The following is a 27122-nucleotide window of genomic DNA, read 5'->3' on the forward strand; positions in this document are numbered from 1 at the left end:
CTGCCCGTCTACTGCTACTTCCGGTGGGACCATAGAGGTAAAGCTTTACAACTTCCGGCAGGAAAGCCGTCTTTTTTGGGCAAGAGCGGAGGTGTGTTGCGTGCGTGTGGCGAGGAGAGGGGAAGGAAAGAGGAGGAGGAGGAGGAGGAGGAGGAAGTGGGTCGGCGTCGTTCTGCCCACCCGCGACTCTATGATCGAGGCTCCTTTCTCTTTTCCCCCCCCGGAGAGCCCAAAGAGAAGAAAAAGTTGTCGAGACGGGGCCGGAAGTGTCTGTAGTTGCGGTGGCGGGGGGCGCGGAGGACTCGCACCGCTTCGGGAGAGCCGAGGAGAAAGAGAGACACCGAGAACAAGAAGAGGAGGAGGAGGAGGAGGAAACGCCAGGAGGGAGGCGGGGCGAGGCGGGGCCTTTCCACTCCCTCCTTCCCGCCCTCTCTGCGGCGGCGTCCAATCAGGAGCGGCGGTGGGCGGCCAGCGCGCCCTCTGATTGGCCGCGCGGTGGGGTCAGCCCAGGCCCGGTGACCCCGGAGTAAGGAGCGGAGGTGGCTCCTACTCCATCAGTCAGTCAAGTCAGTCAGTCAGTCAGGGCAAAGTGGCTCCCTTCCTGGCTGCCTTTCCTTCCTTCGGCGGACGACCCGCTTTGCTTTGGCCGACGCGCCGGGCAGCCCTTTCCCTCCCCACCTCAACTTCCCCTTGCTTCCCAGGCAGCCGGGAAGGGAAGCGCCCGGGGGGCCCCCGCGGCTGGGCCGGGCCGAGCCGAGCCCTGAAGCGAAAAGAGAGAGAGAGAGAAAGAGAGAGAGACGGAAAGACAGACAGGTAACGGCCGGCGAGGAGGGAGGGGCTTAGTGGGGCCCAGCCCCCCCCTCAGAACAACAGGAGAGGGGAGGGGGGAAGGGGGGAGCCACAGCGGCTATGGGAGAGGGCGACTCCCCCCCCCCATCCCAGAGGCTGCTGCGGCCTGGTGGTGGTCTCTGAAAGTCCCCTTCCCGGGTGGGCCCGGCTTCCCCACCACCTGCACCAGGGAAAGGAAGGGAAGTTGTTGCTCCTGATCAAGGGAGTGGCATCATCAACCCAACTTGGGGGGGCGGGGGGAGCATCGAAAGCCCACCCCAGCCCCACAAAAAATAGGGTGGTGGAACGGACAAGAGCAAGCATAGAATCCCATGGGGCTGGAAGGGACCCTTGGAGGTCTTCTAGTCCAGCCCCCTGCCCCAAGAAAGTCCCAACCTCTTCTCCACGGGTTGTGGCGGGGATGGGGGTGGGGGTGGGTGGAATCTGTCAGGGATCACCCCCGTTTTCTCCATCCGGTGGGTGGCTGGGATTGAAACATGGCCAAAGAGACTGAGATGGGGAGTTGGCAATTGCAGGGGTTAACCCCACCCCCACCCACCCCCACCCTCCAAGCTGGAGAAACCTGGGCTGAGTTGGGGTGAGCTAGCCAGGGGTATGGTGGGTTCAGGCTGGGTTGATGAGGTTGGGCAGCTCAATTGGCAGCTTTTCTCTAGGGTGAAGGGTTGAAATGCCTCATGACAGGGATTGTGCAGCACGTTCTATGGACCCAGCAATGGAGGTTCTGTGGAGATTCTCCATTATCCAGGTCATGGTTGTCCCAAAGCTGCTTTTCAGACTTCCCAGTTGCCCATTGAAAAAGCATCTTTGTTGACAACTATGACCTGGATGATGGAGAATCATCCGTAGACATTGTCCCCAAAGCAGCTGGACTTCCTTGGTGTTTTGCTTGAAAAACTTTTCACTTCTCATCCAAGAAGCTTCTTCAAAACTGGGAAGAAAAACAGAAGTGGGGGGGGAACCCCATCTTTAGGATGCAGCAACGGAGTCAACCAACAGATAGATCTGGAGCCTTGTGCATTGTGTGGAGCCAAGTTTAGGAGTCTGTTGCAGCCTGCTGTGGCAATCTAGGGCATTAGGTTGAGTGAACCCAGGGTAAAGCTAAGGATTGGGAGTCTTGGGAGGAGGGCAGAGCAGATTAGCTCATGTTAAATTGCGTGTCTGCAAAATGCTAACTCATGGTTAGCTGAACCAGTGAGTTTTTTCTGATTCACTTGCATGGGATCACCCAACATACTGAACCACGTTCATGTCTGGCATGCTCAGGCAACCTTGTTTAGCACACCATTCTTGCTCCACCCCCGCTCTCCAAAAACACCCATGGTAAACCAGCACTGGTGTTAGTACTGATAACAGTGTGCAGGCAGTTTTCATCTGGGTACATCCCAGTAAAAGACATTTCTAGTCTTTGGGCAGAACATTGTGAATTTGGAACACTTCAGGCTCAGCACACTGGTTTCAAGTTAGAAATGCTGTGTTTTGACTCTTCCAGGTATGCTGAGTTTTAAATATTTCCAGATTGAACTCAAAACAGACGTGTTTGGGGCTTTCAGTGATTTTGGAATGCTTGAGACAGTAGAGAGCATTTCCACTAAGATTGGAAAGCCTGTTTTGAGCTGAGAGTAGCCATTTAAAACTGAAAACAGGGCAATTTGTAGTCTAAATTTTATGTTGGTTTATGATATATTGGTTAAGGCACTGGGCTAGAAACAGGGAGATCCTGAATTTTAGTCTCACATTAGGCACAAAGCCAGCTAGGTGATTTTGGACCAATCACTTTCTCTCAGCCTTAGGAAGACGGCAATGGCAAACCACTTCTGAAAAACCTTGCTAAGAAACAGTAGGGACTTGTCGAGACAGTTTCTGAGGGTAAGACCTAATTGAATGGAAGAAAAAAATAAACTTATTTTTCCCTCATGGGTCAGTAAAGTAATAGAATATAAAGATTAGAAATAAGTTGGATATCATTGGATATCAAACCCTGCCCAAAAAGCTGCAGCTACCCTGCTGTAGCATCCCTAACAACCATCCAGTTTCTGTTTAACTACTTCTTGTGACAATGTGTTCTATTATTGAAGGGCTCTTACCAGAAATTTATCCGAATGCCCAACTGAAGTCGTCTTCTTAATTTAAGTCCATTGTGTTTTGTCATCAGGAACAACTACAAAAGTCCTGCCCAATTTTCTACATAATCCTTCATATATTGAAGGACAGCTATCTTGTATCAGGTCTCCACATTACACAGAGCCATTGACTCCAATCATTCAATCTTCATTTCAGTTGCTCCATTCTTAAGATTCAGTTTGTCAATGTCATTCCTAAAATTCTATGCCCAGAACTGGATGCAATATTTTAGGTATGGTTTGACCAACCTTTCTTTGCTTAGCACCTTTCTCCTGAATTAATCCTGTTTAGCACTCCTGTTTACTGGATTAATTAATTAATTTGTATGGGTTTGCATAATACTTTAAATTATAAACTAATCAAGTAGTCTATATAACATGGTCAACACATACATATTCAAAACCCATTAAGGGTTAAATCAACCATACCTAACATCTTATGGAAATGCAACTGCTTGATTTGGAATTGACTGTAATGTCTCTTGTATGAACTGTTGCATTTTTAAAGGTTGAGTGGCCCATTAAAAAAATAATATTGTACAAATATTCTGATGAAGTTTGGCCATTAAAATGCTGCAGTGTTCTTTGAAATACATTTTCTAAGTTATACCTCAGAATTTTCTCAACAATTATGAAAACAAATGCTTTTCTTTCAACCTCAAAAAGTAAAAAACATTTAGTTCACATTCTGTACATGTTTCTTTTACTCAAAAGTATGTTCCATTCAGTTCAACAGGATATATTTACTGGTTGGCAAATTTAAAATGGCAGCTGCAGATTTCTTTTTCTTCTGATAATGTGTGGAGAGGGAAGATATGAAGGACATTCACTTAATTTCTGTTGCTTGGAAGAATGCAATAGGCAGAGCTGATTCTTTAAAAATATACAGAAGAAGGAATCATAATGGGGAGGAATTAATGAAAACTCATCCTGGAAGGTTGGGAACATAATAGAATAGATTAAAAATGAACCATGCTGGATCAAACCAAAGATCCATTTGATCCCAGCAGCGTGGACAGTCAGATCCTTTGTCAAACCCTCTATCAGAATATGAGTTAAGTTGCTTTCTCATATGGTACTTGTGTTCCCTGGCAACAGTGATTCAAAAACACACTAGCTGTGATGCTGAAGGTAAAACAACAATTCATTGAAATCTTTATCCTCCATGTACTTGTCTATTTTTGTAGCAACCCGGGTTGGCAGGAATCACTTTATCTTGTGATAGCAAATTTCATCAGGTGGTAACATGCTGTGTGGAATATCTCCTTTTGTCTGATATGCAACTTTCACTTTTCCAATTTCGTCAAATAACTTCAGGTTTAATATTAAGAGATCAGCGGTGAGAGTTGGTGGCTAGTGATCCCAAAGCTGAGACATTGTTGAAAAGCACAGTTCAATCATGGCGAGTTTTTCATAGTTCACCTCTACCTCATACCTTTAAAGGGGAGAATGGCTTGAGCTGGGAGAGAGAAAGATTACATGAAAAGGGGAGAAGGCAGCTTATGTTGGCATCCCCAAGGCTTGGGTTGCAGGTGGGGAAGATTAGGCCAGACAAGGAATAATGGATGGAAACTGAATAAGGAGAGATTCAACCTGGAAATAAGGAGAAATTTTCTGACAGTGAGAACAGTCAACCAATGGAACAGTTTGCCTTCAGAGGTTGTGGGAGCTTCATCACTGGAAGCTTTCAAGAAGAGACTGGACTGCCATCTATCAGAAACAGTGTAGGGTCTTCTGCTTGGGTGGGGGGTTGGACTAGATGACCTACAAGGTCCTTTCCAACTCTGTTAATCTGTTAAAAGTTCCTTAGAGGGGGGGACCGGGGTAACCTCTTATTCTGAAAGGGTAACAACATCGATAACAAATAGTTGGAATGGCTAAGGAAGAAATACTATATTTATAAGATGGAGAAGGACGGGAAAAACGGGTATTGAATCTTCTCTAAAGATTGCATTAAAGAGGCGATAGAAGGTGTAGCTAATTGTTGCCAAATCTAAGCTACATTTAAAGAGGTTTTCTTGATTTATGTAAGGAGAATGCTCTATTCATCATAGTGCAGAGAATAGAATTCTTTATTGCCCAAGTATGATTGGACACACAAGGAATTTGTCTTGGTGCTTATGCTCTCAGTGTACATAAAAAATACATTCATCAAGAATCATAAGATACAACACAGTGATAGTCATAAGTTACTAAATAAGCAATCAAACCATACTAGGAAACAAAACAATATAAATCATAAAGATACAAGCAACAAGGTTATAGTCATAAGTGGGAGAAGTTGGTAATAGGAAGGATGAGAAGAATAATAGTAATACAGTCTTAGTAAATAGTTTGACAGTGTTGTGGAAATTAGTTGTTTAGCAGAGAGATAGCATTTGGAAAACTGTTCTTGTGTCTAGTTCTGGTGTGCAGTGCTCTATAGCGTCGTTTTGAGGGTAGGAGTTGAAACAGTTTATGTCCAGGATGCGAAGGGTCTGTAGATACTTTCACAGCCCTCTTTTTGACTCATGCAGTATACAGGTCCTCAATGGAAGGCAGGTTGGTAGCCATTGTTTTTTCTGCAGTTCTAATTATTCTCTGAAGTCTTTGTCTGTCTTGTTGGGTTGCAGAGCCAAACCAGGCAGTTATGGAGGTGCAGATGACAGACTCCATAATTCCTCTGTAGAATAATGTGTATGGCAAGAAGATTCCACAAATCATTAAAAATTGTGGTGTATAACTTAGTCATAATATTGAACTATCGGGAGAGGAAAGAACTAGATTCAAATTCCCATTCATTCACAACAGTTTCTGAAGTTTTTGGTCAACCCATCATCTTTCACCATAAATTATATCAGGCTTGCTATTTGAACAGAGTAATATTGGGGATCTGAGGCTAATTATATAAACTGCTCTGTGCTCCTTTTTGGATAATAAGGGAAAATGTAATAAAAATGTAATAAAAATTGAGTGGTCTTAGGAAAGGTTCCTGTATCTATTGTAAATCTGTTCTGCTTGTTTTCCAGGCTCATGCTGCGACATAAGAAATTAGGAAACTCTGAATACAAAATAAAAACCAAGAAGCAAAAATGTAATAGAAGAACCTAGTATCCAGGTAACTGATCTAAAATTCTACTTTTTAAAAACATTTTACATTAGTCCGTAAGAATATTACTGGTAGTTCTGTTGGAAGTTAGAAACAAGACATGTTACTTGTATATTGCGAAGCACAGAAGACACTCCATACATTGAATTCAACATAGCTTAATTAGCTCAACGAACTGTATTATCTGCTTAGTGAAGGCAGCTGTTTTAGTTTTGATTATATGTGCGTATAACACATTGCAACGGTCTGATTTCTAATTCATTTGCCCTCTTTTGAGAATCAATCCCTTTGCATTAGATACACTGGCCCACTTTGGGTATCCATGTTTTGGATTAATTAACTAAGAAACACACAAGATTTATACCCCAATTGATCCAGTCTTTTACTTTTCTTTCCCTGTGCATAGTTGACCCAGAAAAGGGTTTAATTGTTTTCTACTGCAGATTAAACTATGTTTTCTAGGATCCTCAAGTTGACCACAATAACCAGATCACCTGCAACCTCTAAGTTGCAGGTGATCTGGTTATCATGGTCAATTTTAGGATTCACATAGTGTCTTAAATGAAGAATATCATCAGAATATAGCATGTAGACTCTCTGCTTACTAAGCTGAGATACATACCGTATGTTTAAAGTAAACTTCCATCTTCAAATCCTTGGAATTAAATGTTCTCTTTTAAGTCTATTTACAGTCACAAACAGTTCAATGTGTACTGGTCCCCGTTGATAGTTTTGGAAGGAAAGAGTCAGATACTGTTTTTGTTCAGTGAGGCTCAGTATGATTTCAGGGGCTGCCTGTGATTACAAGAATTTGAAAATATGTCACTGAGAAACAATTTGCAAGGTAAACAGCAAAGGGTGGAATATATTAGCCTTGGTGGTATTCCTAAGGTGAAGTTCGTTTTTTGGTTTTCAGAATGTGATGAGCTTTTAAAAATGGTTTAACATTTACAGCCGAGTGATCAAATACATTTAAATGTTTATATTGCTTTTGTTATTTGAAGCCTTTATGACCTTTTAGATGAATGTTTTTGCTTGTTCAAATTGCTATCTCTGGGTCAAATGTTTGTATTTTAAAATGGTTACGTTACAACCATGTATGTTGATTTTGAGAGCAAGTTTGGATATTTTGTGATACTTTGGCAATAGCATTCATAATAAAAGAACATTTTACCTTCCCAGTAGCTTGTAGGAGAGGGCAAATCTCATCCTTCTACAAACAGATTTCATTGTGTGCACGTGCTTCTAAAATGATCAAAAGCTATAAACTAGAACGAAGGTCTTAATATATAGATATACATACAATATGCCTTTTATAATAGAACCTGCATACCATTTTACACTTGGTAAGCCATTCATTACTTCTGTGCTGTACTGAAGTGAGCATTTATACCCATTTTACAGTCGGTGAACAGCAACTGTATTTCTATGGCCATGATGGCGAACCTATGGCACGGGTGGCACAGGTGACACACGGAGCCATATCTGTAGGCACGTGAGTGTTTCCCTAGCTCAGCTCCAGCGTGCATGTGTGCGCTGGCCAGCTGATTTTCGGGCCTTCCGGATGGTCTCTGGGGAGTAAACAAGCCGATTCCGGCCTCCGGATGGTCTCTGGGGAGTGGGGAAGGCCGTTTTCACCGTCCCCAAGCTGGAGCCTGGGGAGGGCAAAAAATGGGCCTACCTGGCCCACCATGCCATCGTGTGCCAAAAGCTGGGGGAGTGTGGGTGGGTCACATACACATGCACGGGGGGTACATTGAATTATGGGTGTGGGCACACACGCGTGCGATCCCCCCGCATTTCCTCCATTTTTGGCATGCAATGGCAAAAGTCTTAGCCATCAATGTTTTTTGGTATACAGCATGGAATGTAGTTCGTTTATTTTTGGCTTAGCACATTATGGAAACCAGACCATTATGATTTGTAAGTGAGAAGGAAATGGGCAGCGTTGATTCGGGTCTGGGAAAGAAATCTTCCACTTCTATTTACTAGCTGTTTTCATTATGTTACTTCATCAACGCTGTAACATGGCTGACTTTTATAGTGCCTAGCAGCACAAAGCATTATGTCTCAGTATCTTTATTAATTTCCTATCTTGTTTTCAGCTGCAACTATTGCAGGGAGATTAAATTTGCTTTTGAAAAATGATTTTTACCTAAGAGAAATTATGAAGCAATGCCACTTTTTAAAATAAAAGAGTTTGGACTCCCCCAAATTGGATTTGTCTTGACCACATATCCCTCACATTCTTATTGTGACATTGCTTTTGGACAACAAAATATTGCAAAATTGATTGTCCTGTTGTTGTCCTATTCACACGGGTCAATTTTTTCTTTGCAATGTTTGGTAATCACCAATTGAATTCAATAACCCACATTTTATTCAGTGAGATAAACTGGGAACAATAAATCCTAGAAGGGCCTCTGGCTCAGACTAGTAAGACAGTCTGTTATTAACACAGCTGCCTGCAATTACTGCAGGTTCTAGTCCCACCAGGCCCAAGGTTGACTCAGCCGTCCATCCTTTATAAGGTAGGTAAAATGAGGACCCAGATTGTTGGGGGCAATAAGTTGACTTTGTATATAATATACAAATGGATGAAGACTATTGCTAACATAGTGTAAGCTGCCCTGAGTCTTCGGAGAAGGGTGGGATATAAATGCAAAAAAAAAATCCTGGAAAAATATTGGAAGTGCTAAAATACAGTAAGTACATGCTTTGCTAATGCATAGCTTGTTTTTTAGCCTTCTAAGATTATTAACCGAAACCATGGCAAGCTACAGCAATTAAGCAAAGAGCTAAGTTCAGAGGCATTTAAAAACCATTATAAAATGTGTTTGGTTTATTTTGTTGTGCCAACTCAAGTATTATGATTAATAAACTATAATTTGTGGCACATTGTGATTTGGGAATTGGCCATTAGTGACTCGTTCACTAAAACATTATAAAATGAATCATAGCTTAGTGCACTGTGTGAACCTCTCATTCCGTTAGACGGACAATTTCCTGTGAGATACAGCTTCCTTAAATCTTGGTATGATACAGAAAGATCTGAATACTCATAAAAAGAAAATGCACTCTATAGATGGCCATTTCCCTTGCTGAAAAGGGGAATTCACCTCTAACAAAACATTGATGGCATTAGGAGAAATGAATGGAAATCCTTGGTACTTCTTGAGAGAAATAAGCATCCAGAGAAAGAAACTAATAGGCTGATAATGGTGTGAAACAGTTCTGTCATAAAATGTTTCAATTGAACTCTGAAAGAGGACAACCTGGTGTAGAGTTTCCAAGTCTTCTGAAGTCAGCCCATTTATGGAACAGCAGAACATTCTGTGAAGTTGTCTGGAGCTCTTCTGGAACATTGTTAGGAATGGATTGTTGGGAAATGGATTGAAAAAATATTTCATTCTGAAAAATATTACGTATTAATATGATATTTTATTATATTATTATACATGAAGTAAATTGTAATTGTAAAATTTCGCTATATTGATTGAAGCAGTATCACAGAAGGAGTAAACCTCCAAGCGCGGAATAATAAGAAAGAAGATAATGTCCTTGGCAGCCCTGCTGGATGCTACATGCTCTGGTATGTAGTTGTCCTACATTCATTATAATCTTGTCCTTTGGGTATATAAGCTTATTTAAAACTAGGAATGACATTGCCGTTGCATAATCTTTTCCAATAAAATAACCATTCAGAATGTACAATATAAATGGCAGGAGTATCTTTCCTGTCCCAAAAAAGTCTGAATGAACTTTGGATATATTTCCAGGGTATATTATGAGAGGCTCCTTGTTCAGCGGTCCTTTTCACTTTTTCTGCCTTGCTTTGTCGCTCGTTTATAAGTATCTCTATAAAAACGCATCCACAATTCTACTTTTTCTTGCAATCCAGGCAGTATCAGAGATTAGATGAACGTTTCTTGCTTGCTTTGATCTAACAGACACCTTTTTCGTTTCAAGCAGAAACCATTTGCTTGCCGTATTATGCCTGCAGACAAAGTAATGTACAATGAAGACGGAAAACACAACGTACAAAAACTGACTTTTGCCTATAAGGTATTTTTTAAATAGAGGACCTTAATCATTCTTTGTGGAAAATGTTACCTGCATCTTAACTAAGGAATTGTCAGTGAGGTCATCCGGGAACAGTTTTTCCAGTGCTCCCTCCAAAGATAATTTTATGACTAAATATCCAGTATTTGAGAGAAACATTATGAAATTGAGCCACAGTGCTGGTTAGAATGCAGTACTGCAGGCTACCTCTGCTGCCTGCCGTCTGCCTCCAATTTGAAAGTTCAAATCTTACCAGGCTCAAGGTTCACTCAGCCTTCCATCCTTCCAAGGTGGGTAAAATGAGGATCCAGATTGTTGGGGGCAACAGGCTGACTCTGTAAACCGCTTAGAGAGGACTGTAAAAGCACTGTAAAGCGGTATATAAGTCTAAGTGCTATTGCTATTTGCTTCTTTCCAAGAATAGTTTTATGGAAAAGTAAAATGATTTAAGAAAAAGGACACAGACATGCTGTAATTGTCACTATTTTAAAAATGGGCATTAATAATCCATATTTTAAAAACATTTTAAAAAACCCAGATACAGTTTGTATATATAAATACAGTGACCCTTTGGTATAATGATTAAGACACCTGACTAAAACACGGAAGACCAGATGTTGCCAGAGTTGTTAAGTGACTCATTGCAGTTGTTAAGTTAGTAACCCGGCTGTTAAATGAATCTGACTTCCCCATTGACTTTGCTTGTCAGAAGGCTGCAAAAGAGGGTCACAATACTCCACGACACCGCAGCTGTCATAAATATGAGTCAGCTGCCAGGAGTCTGGATTTTGATCACGTGACCATGGGGTTTTTGCAACAGCTGTAAGTGTGAAAAATGGTCACAAGCCATTTCAGAGCCGTTGTAACTTCGATCGGTCACTAAATGAATTGTTGCAACTTGAGGACTACTGGTAACATGGGAAGGAGAAAAACACCTCTTTTTCCTTAGTTCCCTGGTGGTGGATTGTTCCTGTTGACCAGATTTTTTTATTTTGTCTCTTCCCTTCAAATCTGTTTTTTAGCCTGTTATCCTGTGCCAAACATGAATTGAGCCTTGAATTGTTACTCATATATATTTAGAGACAATTGAAAGCTTTGTACTCATGCAGTTTGGCCTTGCTGCCATTACCCTCTCTAAGTTACTTGTCTCAAACCAGAATAGAAGATAAGAACAGTTTTGGCTCTTTATAATACATATTTGTGGCTACTTACTTAAGCTGACACAATCACTTAACATAAATTACGTTGTTGGTATTCTATTGGTCTCTTCGTCTCCACAATTGGATTTTCCTGTTGCTATGGGCTATGGAAAACGTTGAGCTAGAGGTTACAGTGTACATACAGCTCTTCAGTTCATTGGAATGTATGTAGCCAATGCAGTAGTTAGTTCAGTGTTTCTCAACCGCAGCCACTTCAGGGCTTGTGGATTTAAGAGAATGGCTGGCTGGGGAATTCTGGGAGTTGAAGTCCATGGGTCTTAAGGTGACCAAGGTTAAGAAGTATTGCTGTAGTTGATAGTCAATATGATCGTCCCCTCCCTTCTCCTATGCACAATAAATTGTCTTTTATTCTTTATCAATTTCATTAAATCAGTGTATTTTATATTTAAGGTGACCGCTGAGACTTCATGACCCTTCTTTAAAAGGAAGCAGATTCTGCGAGGATGTTACATCACCATTGCCGGAGGAACCCTGAGCTACAAGAAGAGTTGCAGATTCAGGCAGCAGTGGCCGCTGGGGATGTCCATACGGTGCGCAAAATGTTAGAGCAGGGCTACTCTCCCAACGGCCGAGACGCTAATGGCTGGACCTTGCTTCATTTTTCAGCAGCCAGAGGGAAGGAACGATGCGTTCGTGTATTTCTTGAACATGGAGGTTAGTTGAAGAGGAATTTATGGTTGCTTAGTGATGAAATGTTTCAGACCTTCTCTTTCAATAGTTTGGTTTCCTTTTTTAAAAAATAGAATTTCCTTTTTTCCCCCTTTGTTTTTGCTGTTTGGACACCCAACGTGATCTAGATAAAATTTAATTTCTACATTTTTTAGATCTCTAATAGGGTGTGGAAAGGAGAAAAAGAAAAACAGCAGACAAACTATGTGACTTTAGAGTCGACCACAAGATGGCACTAGTTTGTTGTGTGTTTTGAGTGTTGTACAAAAGAAAAACTTAACTCATTCCACAACATATTTCTGCATGGACTGGTTCTAATAGATGGCTAACATCTTACTCTATATTGTAAACTAAATTGTGATTAAATTTATAATCTAAATGTAAATGTTCTGAAATATAAATTCATTCTTGGGTGTAGGATACTAACCACTTCTAGAAAATACACATAAATGCATTTGTAATAGCAGAACAAAAGGGAAGTTCATAGAACAATTTAGCTTCATAATTCAGTTCTGCTAAATTAATGGCCATATGGAATTGTCACTTCTGGCAGTAGCATTTAGCTTTAGATTTCTCAATGATTTCCCAATATCTATTAGAGTCTATTTCTTGTTGCTTTAAGTTGCACTTGTAAAAAATGAAATGCAAATGTTCTGAAGGTATAAGAAATCGAGTTTCTCTTCTTCATCTTTTCCTTAAATTTTATAAATAATGTCCCATTTATGGATGAAGAGACAGTTGGTGGTGTTGATTATGCAACTGGGGATAAAAGAAGAAGTCTGGTTAGTGAAATACAGAATAACAGAGTTTGAAGGGATCTTGGTGGCCTTCTAGTCCAGCCCCTGCCCAAGCAGGATACCCGATAACAGTTCTGGACAAATATTGTATAATATTTCCACAGAGAATCGAGTCTCTACATGTATAGAAATTGCTTATTGATAAAGTCAGGTATTTCACAGAACTTCGTGCTACACGTATGTAAAATTAAATCATTCTTTAAGATGTATGTGGCAACATTTAGCCAGTTTTGACTGATCTTGAAAAGTTAATGTAATTGGACCTGGTTTTTATTTGGAAGGATAACTCTGAGAAATGCTGGTTATAAACACTGGAAATTTTTAAAAAGAAGGCAATTGCTAATTATTTTCATGATATTGCCAGAAAACGTATAGTCCATCAATGTCACCTAGACTTTAATTTAACTCAAAAGATATTTAACCTTTGGGCAGAGTGTCATTTTTAACAATCATTATCAAGTGGAATATGACCAGAAGATGGCAGAAGGTATTTCCAAAACAGATATTAAGCTATAGTACAGTTTTCCTCCTCTCCCATATCTGATATTTTTAGTAAATAGCTGAATTTCTGTACTTGTGGAAATTGATTTCAAATGCTTTCTGATATCTGTGATATCCTGTCCTTTTTGGTTCAGAATTTGCCACAATAGTACTGTAGAGTTGGCTAGACTTAACTGATGCATTGTCTCAAATTGAGACTATTCAGATTCAGGAATATTTGTTGCGTTTCTGAGCTTTTCAGAATTCTGCGCAAATTCTAGATGGACCTCACATGGATCCTTAGTTGACACAGGACAATGTTGAGCTATTGTAAGTCCTCGACTTACAATAGTTCACTTAGTGACCATTAAAAGTTAGGGTAAGTAAGTAAGTCAAGTAGGTAAATACATCAATGAAATCCAAGTAAGTCAACGGCCCATCAAATGGGACAAACTCACTTAATAAATGTTTCACTTAGCAACATAAATTATGGGCTCAATTGTGGTCGTAACTCGAGGACTACCTGTGCCTTGTTCTACTGTAGATGCACTTTCCAGAGCTAAGGCAGTGATATTAACTCAAGTGATCTTCTTAATGAGTATTCCTGATGAAAACAGTTGACTATTTCAGACATCCTATTTGTGCTTAGGCCTCAGTCCCAAGTGTGCCAAAAGACCTATTTCCTGACTATCGATGATTGTTGTGATTTTCTCAGCTTCTGTGTTTTTTAGTATGTGTGTGTCTGTTTGTGTAAAAATACTGTTTACCACATGTAGAGTCATTTGTTGAGATGGGTTGCTGTTTGTTAGTTTACGGAGGACAGTTTTGTCTGACTTAATTTACCAATTTAACATACTGAAAAACCTTAAGTCCCGTAATCATTTCCTGAACTTATATGCTCTTATCCAAGGTGTGAACTTGATGTTATAAAAGAGCTACAGAAAACTGATTATGTTTTTAATGTATTGATCATGCTTGCAAACAGTCACAGATTTTCATTCAGCTTGAATGCAAGCAATCAGGGAGATATTATGCAAGTAGTGCAATTAATTCAAAGATTAGTCCACAATCCTGTAGCTGTTTTGTATACCAGATATTAATGATGATGTCCTGAAATTCTTAACAGCCCTATTAAGTGACTGGATAAGAAATCAAAGCAAGTCCACTTTTATTATGGTCACAGATTACTTATTTAAAAAAATAACCATAAATATTACATTAGAAGCGTACCATAGCAGATGGCAGAAAAATGTGAGACTATGATTTTAAAGAAAAATAGTAGACATAAACCTGCAACAAATTGCAGAAAGAAACAGTTCATTTTATATGGGACCAAGTACATCTATCGAATCTTTTCATTTGCTTTTGTCTCTCGTGAAATAAGGTTGCTTCACTTTTCCATCTGATTTTTACACAAATTATCTTGTCCTTGAATTTGCCCTCACTAAGTGTAATTAGTATAATTTAATTTTCCAGTTCTTGCGAGGATTTCTAAACTCTGGAATCCTTAAAGCTCTCTGAATTTGGTGGTTAGTTTGCAATAGTGGCGAATATCTGTAGCTCGGGTGTGGAATGAGAGTGAAGGTTCATTCTCCGGGCTTGTGGGTTGATTTCTGAACCTTTCGTTACCAGGCTAGGTAACATCTTCAGCGGAGTTTAGGGGATGTCAGTGTCAGTGTTGTTCTGTTTATAAGGGCTTCAGGTGTGGGTGTGTCAAGTGAGGGTCTCATGATGGACCGGGTGTGAGTCATTTGTGATGGGTTTTTTGATAGGAAGGTTACATCAGGTCATGTTCACTGGGAAGTGAACTGCTGGTGGTGGGAGGTAGGTTTGCCAGTTTGTTTGGTTGTTAGTTTGCGGATGATGTTTTATTACCCAAGTAGGTAAATTGTAACATGATGAGAGCACCAAGGACTCTACAGTTCAACCCTGGGCTACATATCTTCTCTTCTGTAAATGTCTATGGGGTTTCTCAATCATCCAGGTCATGGTTGTCCCAAAAGTGCTTTTTCAAGAGGCAACTGGACTTTGTGGTTTTCCTTTGAAGACGTTTCGCTTCTCATCCAAGAAGCTTCTTCGACAAGAAGCGAATGTCTTCAAATGAAAACCAGAAAGTCCAGTTGCCTCTTGAAAAAGCACCTTTGGGATTCTCTTCTGTAGGATTTTTGTTCTTCCTGTCTATAAATTTGGTTCAGGACCCCCTCACCTAGATCCCACCTAACCAGTCAAGCTTTCCTCTTGGTCTTCTTTTATTCTCTACTCTCTTTGAATTAAAATTAAAATAAATAGATTTCAGATTTTACAACTAAGTGATCTTAGATTTAACTACAGGGGTTCTTTTTATCTATGAAAAATGCCAAGAAAAGCAGTGAAGATACTGACATTCACAGGTGTCACAGAGAGATGTTTAATACAAGTTAACACCAGTTTATTTAAACAGAGAAAGCTTTTAAACAATTCACAGTTAGTCTGTACAAAAATTGTTAATGCAAGTTATTTTCTTTAGCTATAAAATAAGGGTTGTAATTTTAATATTTAATTGTCTTGTTACCATCTGGAAAGCAACTTTAACCACTTGCTGAAATAGAGAATATTTCTAATAAAATGTTCTTTCAAAAGGAGTTTGCTTATTTACATTTAATGATATCCTGTCTTTCTACCTTAAAACAGTATTCATAGTTGAGATTTCTGTAATATTGCATGATTATTTTCACATACTGCCCTTGCCAAGGTTTTATATCACTTTTTATATTCAAATAACATGAGCAGAAGTGGGAAGAATTGAGTGCCAGGCACCATGTAATTTGCCCATGAACAAAAAATAGTGTTAGTCATTGCATGTGACAGGATGATATTAGATCTATACATCTGGTAAATTTTAAAATATTTTATGAATCCAGATTTCTGTGGGAGAAGGGATACTTAGCTATTCCTCTTGAAATGCTGACATTTTGCCCTATCCTGCTTCCCCTTCTTCAAAATTAGATGTTTACATTCTTGCAAAGCTCAACGTTTTGTGAAGCGGCAAAGTTAAGTTATTTTCATTTTATAGAAGACAGTTTTATCGAGATGATCTGAACTAATATCGAGCTTACATGCTTTGCAACTGCATAGATCACAAAGGGCTTTCTTTTAACTTACACAGTATTGACCCCCTAAAACAAACCCATCTTGCCAGACCACAATACATCTGCATCTTGAGCCTGCAGATGTTGCTACAGATGCTTCTCTTTAAAACCAAGAAGCACAAGGGAAAACAAAATATGGAACCAAGGATGAAATGTTAGAGCTGAAGGAATTAGGATAAGTAGGTAGAGAGATTTTGAGAAATTGAGAAATACCTGGTGGTTGTTGGGTTGGGTGACTTGACTGCAGGTAGTCCTCGACTTACAGCAGTTCATTTAGTGATTGTTCAAAGTTACAACGGCACTGCAAAAAGTCGCTTATGACTGTTCTTCAAACTTAATGACCGTTGCAGCATCCTCATAGTCACCTGATCATAATTTAGATGCTTGGCAACTGACTAATATTTATGATGGTTGCAATGCCGTGGGGTCATGTGATCCCCTTCTGTGACCTTTGGCCAAGCGAAGTCAAAGGGGAAGCCAGATTCCCTTAACAACTATGTCACTTCCTTAATAAGTGCAGTGGTTCACTTAACAGGTGGGGCAATAAGGGTTGTAAAAAGGAGCAAAATTCACTTAACAACAGACATTTTGGGCTCAATTGTGGTCATTAGTTGAGGACTACCTGTATTGGAGACAATAGGTATAGTAAATATTCATTTTTCTTTGGTTTTGTTTTTTTTTTATTACCAAAACTGAATTACAGGGGAAAACACCGGTTATTCAATTCATCTGTCACAAACCAGATCCAAATTTTATTGAATTCTCTTTTGCTTTGGAACTCTTCCCAATAAATGGGTCTTCTCCACTTCTTTTTATATGGAACTTTGCATGAAAATATTTTAAATTCAGCCCATAATTCAGAAGCATGCTCTTTTTCAAATTTTGCATTTTTCAGTATTGAAATGTGAATGTTTAAAATGTTAAATCCTTGGTGCCTATAAAGCAACTTCCAATATACACGATGTTGCTTAATCACTGTTAAGTCCCAACCACTGTACACAATGATGCTTCAGTAGTATTACAAAACCTTTCGTATCAGTTGGAAAGAAGTCTATAAAAAAAATAACAATAATGGATGGCAATAATTTTACAGGTCTTTTGTCATACCTAATGAAGAAATAGGTTTTTTGTTAAATAGGTATCATCCCTTGCGGGGTGGAGTCTGGGCAAACCGAATGGAGCTGAATGTTTACTGGCCGGATGCCCTTTCTATCACCTATGCAGAGTTATATTCAGCGGATATGTTCTCAGTGTGCCCAGAGAGAGAAATATCTGCCTCTACCTAGGATTAAACTCACAGCCTCCTGATTGTGAGGCGAGAGCTCCACCTCTAGGCCACTACACCACTTTTGTTAAATAGGTATATACGGTATCATATCATAAAAGTGCTAACATTTGTGAGATTTCAGGTCTGCTGTGAAAGCTGAATTTATAGGTTAACCTTGCGGGGGGGAAAAAGTTCTATTTTAAACTGCTGTTTTGCGTCCTTTTCATGATAATTAACTTTTTCCACTTTTTTTTAAACTTCAGCGGATCCTACAGTGAAAGACCTGATTGGTGGCTTCACTGCTCTACATTATGCAGCTATGCATGGCCGAGCCCGGATTGCACGCCTAATGTTGGAATCCGACTATCGTGTCGATATTATTAACGCGAAGAGCAACGACGGCTGGACTCCCTTGCATGTGGCAGCTCATTATGGAAGGGACTCCTTTGTCCGACTCTTGCTGGAGTTCAAGGCTGAAGTCGATCCACTGAGTGACAAAGGTACTACACCACTTCAGCTTGCCATTATCCGCGAACGGTCCAGCTGTGTCAAAATCCTCCTAGATCACAACGCCAACATTGACATTCAAAATGGCTTTCTGTTACGCTATGCCGTGATTAAAAGCAATCACACTTATTGCCGGATGTTCCTTCAGAGAGGGGCGGATACGAACTTGGGGCGCCTTGAAGATGGACAGACGCCGTTGCACTTGTCTGCTCTTAGGGATGATGTACTTTGCGCGCAGATGTTGTACAATTATGGCGCGGATACCAACACAAGGAACTATGAAGGACAGACTCCATTGGCGGTTTCAATAAGTATATCTGGAAGTAGCCGGCCTTGTTTGGATTTCTTACAGGAAGTAACAAGTATGTATAGCAGAAATCTTTTATCAAAATTTGCAGTTAGATTGGGAGGAGGGGTGGCAGTTTTAAATAGTCTTCGACTTACAACACAATTGAGACCAAGATTTCTGTTGCTAAGTGAGACCTCTGATGAGCGAAATTAATTACATATGATAATGGTCAACAGTCCGACCCTCGGGGTCTTTGAATCCCAAAAAGTAAAACTTTACTGAATACGCCATCTTGGAACTCAAGAAGCAAAACCAGCTCTGGTTTTCCCACACGAAAGCTTGCTTAGTTAAACAATAGATTCCCTTTCTCTCGCTCCTTGGGTACTTGTTGCAAAACTTCTTTTTGTTATGGGAATAGTCCATTTCTCCACTGAGCAACTTCAGTAGTGACCTTGGCATTTTGCAGGTTTTCACGCTCCGTGAACTATGTCTTGGCATCCCGTTTCCTCCCCACACATTCCACCCCTCCCCCCCTTTTCATTGGCAAGTTGAAAAGCAATAGAAGCTAGAAGGCAATAAAGCGATTCAATCTTGACAGTAATGCAATGAGCCAGCAGTCAGATAAATAAATCTCCCTTAATGTTTAAAATAATCCTGTTTTCGATCCCTCTTTGGGTCCCTTAACATATACATTAAAAATATTCCAAACTTATAAGAGGAAGCAATCAATAATCATCTATTATTATTGTGCCGCCAATAATAGGTGAGGCGCTGAGTGGTTTAAAAGACACCGGAGAAGGTCTGTGCTCTGGCAGGTCGAGTCCTACCCCTGCACGACGGAGTGAGCTCCTGTCACTTGACTCAGCTCCAGCCAACTTAGCAGTTCGAAAGCACGTAAGTGCAAGTAGATAAATAGGTACCACTTTGGTGGGAAAGTAATAGCGTTCTGTGTTTCGTCATACACTTTGTGCTACAGTGTGATGTCATGCTGGCCACATGACCATGGAAACCTCTCCGGACAGTGCCAGCTCAATGGCTCAAAGAAACAGAGATGAGCATGTCCCCCTAAAGTCAGCTATGTCTAGCCGAGTAAAACTCACAGGGACCCTTTTATCTTTACTTTTACCAATAATAAGACTTTTATTGCCAGAGTAAAGTTTCACCAAATGAATTTTCTTTCCAGCAGGCTCAGGCTTCTCTTTATTCATGGTTTCTGATTTTTAATATTTCGAAATGATTGATCCTGTTGGAAGGATAATAAAACAAAACAGTGATCGGATACATTGTGCAATGATGCCATCCTCTCATCTTGCTGAAGAAAATGTCAGGCATAACAAAACACAGTTTGTCCCATATTTCCAGACTTGGTTGAATATGGCCTTTCGAGTGCACTTTAAGGTTTTGGTTACGACCTTTAAAGCGCTCCATGGCTTAGGGCCTGGGTACTTACGGGACCTCCTGCTGTTACCACATGCCTCCCACCGACCCGTATGCTCTCACAGAGAGGGACTTCTCAGGGTGCCGTCCGCCAAGCAATGTCGGCTGGCGGCCCCCAGGGGAAGGGCCTTCTCTGTGGGGGCTCCCACACTCTGGAACGAGCTTCCCCCGGGTTTACGCCAAATACCTGACCTTCGGACATTCCGTCGCGAACTGAAGACACATCTTTTCATTCGCGCGGGGCTGGCTTAAATTGAATTTTATTAATTTTAAATTCTTATTAATTAATTTTAAATGGGGTTTTTAGTTTATTGTATATTTTTACTTCTCAGGCTAATTTTAAAATAAGTTTTTTAATTGCATTTTAAATTTGTATATTGTATTATCTGTTTTATTTTTGCCTGTACACCGCCCTGAGTCCTTCGGGAGAAGGGCGGTATAAAAATCAAATAAATCAAATAAATAAATAAAATAAATATGGCCAAATTAGATTACTTCAGAAAAAAAGATTATAAATAGGTTTTGTTCAATGTTTTGTTCAGTAGGGGAACATGGTATCTAAGTAATCAGTATCCACATGATCATTTAGGTGAATTGATTTCAGAGACAAAAATCTTGCTAGCACAAATGTAAAATCAGGCAGTTTTTAGCAGCCCAGGTTTCTCCCAAATAGTCTTCATTTTCTCATTTCTTCCCTTAACCTTGATTTTTACAATGTATCATAGTTTGCTGATAGACATAAATTTATAAACCTCTCTGTGTCATGTAAGAAAGGAACAATGTAACTCACCTCTTTTATACGTTTGGGTTAACAGGACACATTACTCACTCTGTAGTTTAAAATTATTTAATGAGCTTCTCATAGAGTTTTTTTGCTAAAGTTTTCTGCTGTTAAAAATATAGGAGAAAAATGAAATCATATGTAAAAAATTACATTTGTAAGATATCTGGTCAGCACCACATGTACCTAGTTGTTATTAATACTATATAAACTTTCAAAACATTTTGCATGTTTTTTTTTAAATACGAGAAAACAGATTGTTGTATATGCATGCAAGATTGCCCTTGAAAGTGCAATGTCGCTCTAGGAAATGTATTTTTGAACGTAGCTTGAGCTAAGAAATGTTTTGGGAGGAAAAACAGCGTGTTTCCGTTTGTGCTGATTGAAAGTTCTAGGAATTTTATTCAGCAAATCTGGAAAACGCCAGATTGGAAAGATCTCCTTGTGGTTTATTGAAACCAAGCATTCACTTTTAATTTAGAAACTTGAAGCATTTTTCTCCTTTGTTTTCAACTAAGCAGTGCATTTTTCTGGCTATTTTAATCTTTGGGATTTGGAAGGAAATAATTTTGGGGCTACATGCAATATTCTCACGCACACACACACGCACACACACACACACACACAAATGCACGTGATTGGTAACACATTTTTAGGCCGTATGCTGTCTGTTCTGTGGCTAAATTTTCTCAAATCTTTTTTTCTGCAGATTTTCTTCCTATTTCTCCAGAATTTACTGATTTCATATTCAGCACCATTCTGTATTTTGTATCAGGTTTGGTTTTTTGTTTTGTTTTTTTGCTGCACATATAAACCAATTTTTAAAAAGTGGTTGATTTCTGGTGTCTAAATCTTACATATATTCAGATTCCTTAGTTTAATGAAACAAGTACCTCTAGATTATAAATTGAATTTTATATTATTGGAGGCAATGACTGATATTAAGGTGAATATTATGAATATAGCCAGTGTTAGGTGTGAATCTGTACTCATGCAAGAAGATTTAATTTCGCTCTTCTCTCCCTCCACCTTCTGTTGTATATGCCCTAGCTTTGCTATTTCCATCTTCTGGAGTAGATACAAAGGTGATCATTTAGAGCAGGAAAATCTGCTTCATTGGTGGATGCATTCTGCATAGAGACTAATACCTTAAAATATAGTTCCATACTAGAATTAATAGAATAACAGAGTTGGAAGGGACCTTGGAGGTCTTCTAGTCCAAACCCCTGGTCAAGCAAGAGACCCTCTACCATTCCAGACAAATAGCTGCCCAGTCTCTTAAAAACCTCCAGTGATGGAGCACCCACAGCTTCTGGAGGCAAGTCGTTCCACTCGTTTATTGTTCTCACTTTCAAAAGTTTGTTCCAGTACAACACAGAACATATTTCATACATAAATGTTAGTAATATTTTATTAATATTCCTCTTTTTGATGAGCTGGGGTCTTCCTGAAGTTTTTTTAGTTCTCTGTTGTAGATTTTTAATATTTTGTGCTTATGCAGCATCTTCTATATTGTCATGATTCCCATCTCCCATCTTTTCTCTCTTTCTGTGCCCGATATCTACATTGCTTATTCTGCTGTATCTAACAGATTAATGGTGTGTGCACTTCTGGCTGTTGTTTTTAATATATTAGAACACAACACCATACTTTTATTTCCTTAAATTCCTAAAGCTGGCACTATTAAAAGCTCATATCACTCCTATTCTATTCAGCTGACTCCCTGAATTTGAATCTTGCTTGCTTAATTTGTTTACCTTATAATTTTTTAAATTTATTTATTTACATTTATATCCCGCCCTTCTCCGAAGACTCAGGGCGGCTTACAGTGTGTAAGGCAATAGTCTCATTCTATTTGTATATTTTACAAAGTCAACTTATTGCCCCCCCCAACAATCTGGGTCCTCATTTTACCTACCTTATAAAGGATGGAAGGCTGAGTCAACCTTGGGCCTGGTGGGACTAGAACCTGCAGTAATTGCAGGCAGCTGTGTTTTAATAACAGGCTTCTTACAGCCTGAGCCACACCGCGGCCCTTTTTTATCCTACTGCTACACTCTTTGCACGTTGCATCGTCTTCAACTGCTCTTGCACTTTCCTGAGAATCCCCCAAACAAAGAATTACAGGTAGTCCTCAATTTATGACCACAACTGAGCCCAACATTTCTATTGTTAAGTGAGAAATTTGTTCAGGGAGTTTTGTCTCATTTCACGACTTTCCTCGCCACCTTTCTTAAGTGAATCACTGCAGTTCTTGAATTAGTCGCACAGAGCTTGGTTACCCCCATTGACTTTGCTTCTCCAAAGGTCTCAAAAGGGCATCTTATGACTCTGGGATAACTCAAAACAGTTTTTACACACTGTAATCGCCAATTCTCTATTAATAATGCAAGGGGGATTATGGCACGCTGGACAGTCTCCTCCTCAGGTTAACAGAGTTGAAAGGGACCTTGTAGGTCATCTAGTCCAACAAGACTCTGAAAACCATCATAAATGCGACTCTGTTGTCAAGCAGTAAATCACGTAACCATGGGGATGCTGTAATGGTGTGAAAAATGGTCATAAGTCTTTTTTTTTCAGTAACACTGTAACTTTGAAGGGTCACTAACAGTGGTGGGTTGCTACCGGTTTGTACCGGTCAGGCAAACCGGTAGCGTTGGGAAGGCTCCGCTCACCTGCCCAGACACTTCTGCACATGCGCAGAAATGCCCCCCACACGCACAAGCGAACCGGTAGCAACAGGATTTGGAACCCGCCCCTGGTCACTAAGTAAACTGTTGTAAGTCGAGAACTACCTGTATTTAACAAACTATTCTCTTTCCTATGCTATCTAGTTGCGAAAATTATCAAATCATAGTGTTAAGTCTGGCTAGAGCAAAAACTAACCTATAAAATGAGATGCCAGCTTGAAGCTTTTTTGTGTGTGTTAACACTTAATAAAGAGGAGCTTTTTAAGATGACACTCATCTCATTTAATCACTTTTATGGCCTTCTTTAATCTTAAAAATTACATTGTTTTTTCAATGCAGTGTTCTTAGTTTAGTTTAAAACTAAAAAAATTAGTTTTAAAGATATTTTCCAGAACGAATGGAATTAACCCAACAATGGCAAAACTGTAGTTTTTATGAAAAGATTGAAACAGTCAAATGTTTCTAATAACATTTAGAAACAGCAATCAGTATACACTTGGGCACAGCTAAAGTTGATTATTCAGTCTTTTTTTTTGGGGGGGGGGGTCTGTGATAGATCATAAACTTAATACCGAACCACCATTTATGAGCTGCACCATTACCGTAGCTTCAAACATTCAAAGTAATGTGGGGATAAATGTCTTTTCCTCAAATATTTGGATAATGGCATTGTCAAGCACAGGCAATCAGGAGTCCAGGAAGTTCAAATGCATATAGATTTATTGTAAGCTAGAGCCCTCTACAAGAATCTGAACTACTAAAGGTCCAAGCATATTGGTGATAGATTAGGGTCAATGGAATTCAAGGTGGGCTGGACTTAGATCACTTGTGGGCATGAAGGGATTCCAGACTGATGACGCGCTTCACCCTTCCCTCAGTCTCAGCCTGGTCTTTTTCTACAGCAGGAGTGTCAAATTTGATTTCACTGAGGGCCTCATCAGGGTTGTGTTTGACCTTGGGAGGGGAGCCGTGGGGGGCATGGCCAGCTCGACGTCACTCATCGAGGATCCGTTTTCAGCCGCAATGGGCTCCTGCTGCTGCGGCCAAAAACGGAGGCCGGGTGGGCAGCATGCAGCCTCCCCAAGCTCTGTTTTCGCTGGCAGAGGGCTTCAGGAGACCATTGTGGCTGAAAACGGAGCCTGGCAGGGCCATGCTCTGTTTTCACTGGCAGAACCCAGTCTGTTACAAGGGTTATCTCTGTAGTCTTGGCAGCATTAGTTTGAGATGTATTCCCTGACTCTCGAGGAGCTGCCTTCAGCTGCTCCTGTGAGGTAGTTCCGGTTCCTGTAATATGTAGATATATACCTGTAATGATGGCTTGAAACATGGTGTTAGAAGTGGGATCAGTTACTGACGTAATACGTCCTTCCACCTCATACTTATCCAATTGTGCTTTAACCTGCTGCTTAATAGCTATAGGCACATTGCGTGGTGCACTTTGTACTGGGGAAATAGCAGGATCAAGTTCAAAATGAACCTCTCCTGGAACAGATACTATGGGGCCCTCAAACACTTCCTGGTATACTTGAAGGATTTGCTGTTTTGTCAGTGGCCCCATCAGAGATTTAAGTGGGGGGTAACTCACAACATTGTGTAGCTCGGCCGGTATGGTAAACTGCATCAACCCCAAGTGCTCACATGTTGATCCTGACAATAGCGGTTTCTGATCAGCTTCCACAATCTCAAATTCAAGTTTATAAATATCCCCATATATGCTGCATTCTGTTTGAAATAGGCCCAGTGAGTTCATTAGTTCTCCTGAATATAACTTCAATTTAGAACCGCTAGGCTGAAGACATACCTCGGGTACCAGTTTCATTTTGTCCTTTAGACCAGGGGTCTCCAACCTTGGCAACTTTAAGCCTGGGGAATTCTGGGAGTTGAAGTCCGCCAGGCTTAAAGTTGCCAAGGTTGGAGACCCCTGCTTTAGACTCATAACATCACAGGTTGCACCTGAGTCCAGCTGGCAAGGTTGAATTGTGTTATTAAACCTGAGATTCACAAAACATTTTTTGCCCTTGGAGTGTATTGTGCCGATATATTCTTTCCTATGTTCCTTTTGCTGTTTTCAGGGCTGTTCCACGGGCCAGATCTAAGTACCCTTGAATTTGACACCCCTGTTCTGCAGGCACTCCTCCATTAATGCATTTTCAACTGAGCTTTTAATGTGTGCTTTCCATATTCAAAAGTTGAATACTGGTGAAACAATTTATATATATTTATATATGTATATGTGTGTGTATCTATCTATCTATCTATCTATCTATCTATCTATCTATCTATCTATCTATCATCTATCTATCTATATCTCTATATCTCTATCTATCTTATGCCTATATATTAGCAGAAACTGGTGTCAAGATTTTAAAATAATTTACAAATTCTGTGACAATAATTTAGAGACTCTAATTATCAACTGCAAACCTTACTATTCGCCTCGTGAATTTTCCTCATTTCTTCTAATTGCTGTTTATGTCCCACCACAAGCCTGTGTAAACAAGGCATTACGAACTCTAGCTGACCAAATCATGGAGGCTGAAGCCAAACACCCTGATTCACTGGCCATTGTTTTGGGAGATCTAAACAAGGCAAACTTAAGGAAAGAGCTACCAAAATACTTTCAGCATGTCAATTGTCCCACCAGAGGCAAGAATACTCTAGACCATTGCTACACAACACTAAAAGATGCTTATCGGTCTTTACCACGTGCAGCTGTAGGACACTCTGATCATTGCATGATTCACCTTGTACCTGCTTACAGGCAAAGACTTAAAGCCACAAAACCAATAATTAAATCAGTGAAGACCTGGACGGAGGAATCAAAATTAAAGCTACAGGCATGTTTTGACTGCACTGATTGGAATATTTTAAAGATACCTCTGCAGACCTGGATGAACTCACAGATACTGTAACATCATATGTCAGCTTCTGTGAAGACCTATGTGTACCTACAAGGAACTTGCGAATATACAGTAACAACAAACCTTGGTTCACACCTAAACTTAAGCAGCTACGACATTCCAAAGAGGAAGCCTACAGAAAAGGTGATAAAATGCTGTACAATCAGGCCAGAAATGCACTAACAAGGGAGATCAGAGCAGCAAAAAGAAGCTACTCTGAAAAGCTAAAGAATCAGTTTTCAGCAAATGAACCAGCAAACGTGGAAAACTCTTAAAAATATCACCGGCTATGGCAAACCTCCTTCCCAGGCTGAAGGTAATCAACAACTGGCAGATGACCTGAATGAGTTTTACTGCAGGTTTGAAAGGAAACTACAGCCACCTATCTCCACAACCCCCATCTCAGACACACCAACAACAGCCAAGCCTCCTACAACTGACCCCATTTCATTGGGTTCACAACCCTTAGTGATCACAGAAAAAGAAGTGCAGGACCTATTTCACAGACAAAAGCCAGGAAAAGCTCCAGGCCCAGACAAGATAACTCCTTCTTGCTTAAAAGTCTGTGCTGACCAATTGGCCCCATCTTCACCCATATTTTCAATAAATCACTAGAGATGTGTTATGTTCCTTCTTGCTTCAAATGCTCTACCATCATCCCAGTGCCGAAGAAGCCCACCATCAAGGAACTGAATGACTACAGACCAGTTGCTCTAACATCTGTAGTCATGAAAACCTTTGAAAGGCTAGTGCTTTCCTACCTGAAAACCATCACGGATCCGCTGTTAGACCCCTTGCAATTTGCATACCGAGCAAATAGATCAACAGATGATGCTGT

At 40.2% G+C, this 27122-nt stretch overlaps 2 protein-coding genes across 23 annotated transcripts in view; one reads left to right on the top strand and one right to left on the bottom strand.

The window, feature by feature from the left end:
• LOC131184921 (uncharacterized) overlaps positions 1-26029 on the bottom strand; it is a 56775-nt gene extending 30746 nt beyond the window's left edge. The window contains exon 1 of the mRNA XM_058156821.1: positions 22609-26029. Coding sequence (XP_058012804.1) covers positions 24382-25320 — 939 coding nt within the window. The 5' untranslated portion in view covers positions 25321-26029 and the 3' untranslated portion in view covers positions 22609-24381. The remainder of the gene's footprint in view (positions 1-22608) is intronic.
• ASB7 (ankyrin repeat and SOCS box containing 7) overlaps positions 40-27122 on the top strand; it is an 84310-nt gene continuing 57227 nt past the window's right edge. For 2 of the 22 annotated variants that reach the window (XR_009152056.1, XM_058156815.1), the window contains exons 1-8: positions 40-813; positions 5978-6066; positions 9560-9649; positions 10030-10122; positions 11730-11993; positions 17944-18549; positions 19240-19370; positions 21404-21469. Coding sequence is in view for 21 of the 22 variants with exons in the window: in XM_058156815.1 (XP_058012798.1) it covers positions 11783-11993; positions 17944-18549; positions 19240-19370; positions 21404-21469 (1014 nt within the window). In the remaining variant the exon portion in view is untranslated. The other 20 variants (XM_058156818.1, XM_058156817.1, XM_058156813.1 and 17 more) reach the window with 19 other exon arrangements.

The sequence above is a fragment of the Ahaetulla prasina genome, chromosome 13 (genome assembly GCF_028640845.1).
Source record: "Ahaetulla prasina isolate Xishuangbanna chromosome 13, ASM2864084v1, whole genome shotgun sequence".
Classification (NCBI taxonomy): Eukaryota; Metazoa; Chordata; class Lepidosauria; order Squamata; family Colubridae; genus Ahaetulla; species Ahaetulla prasina.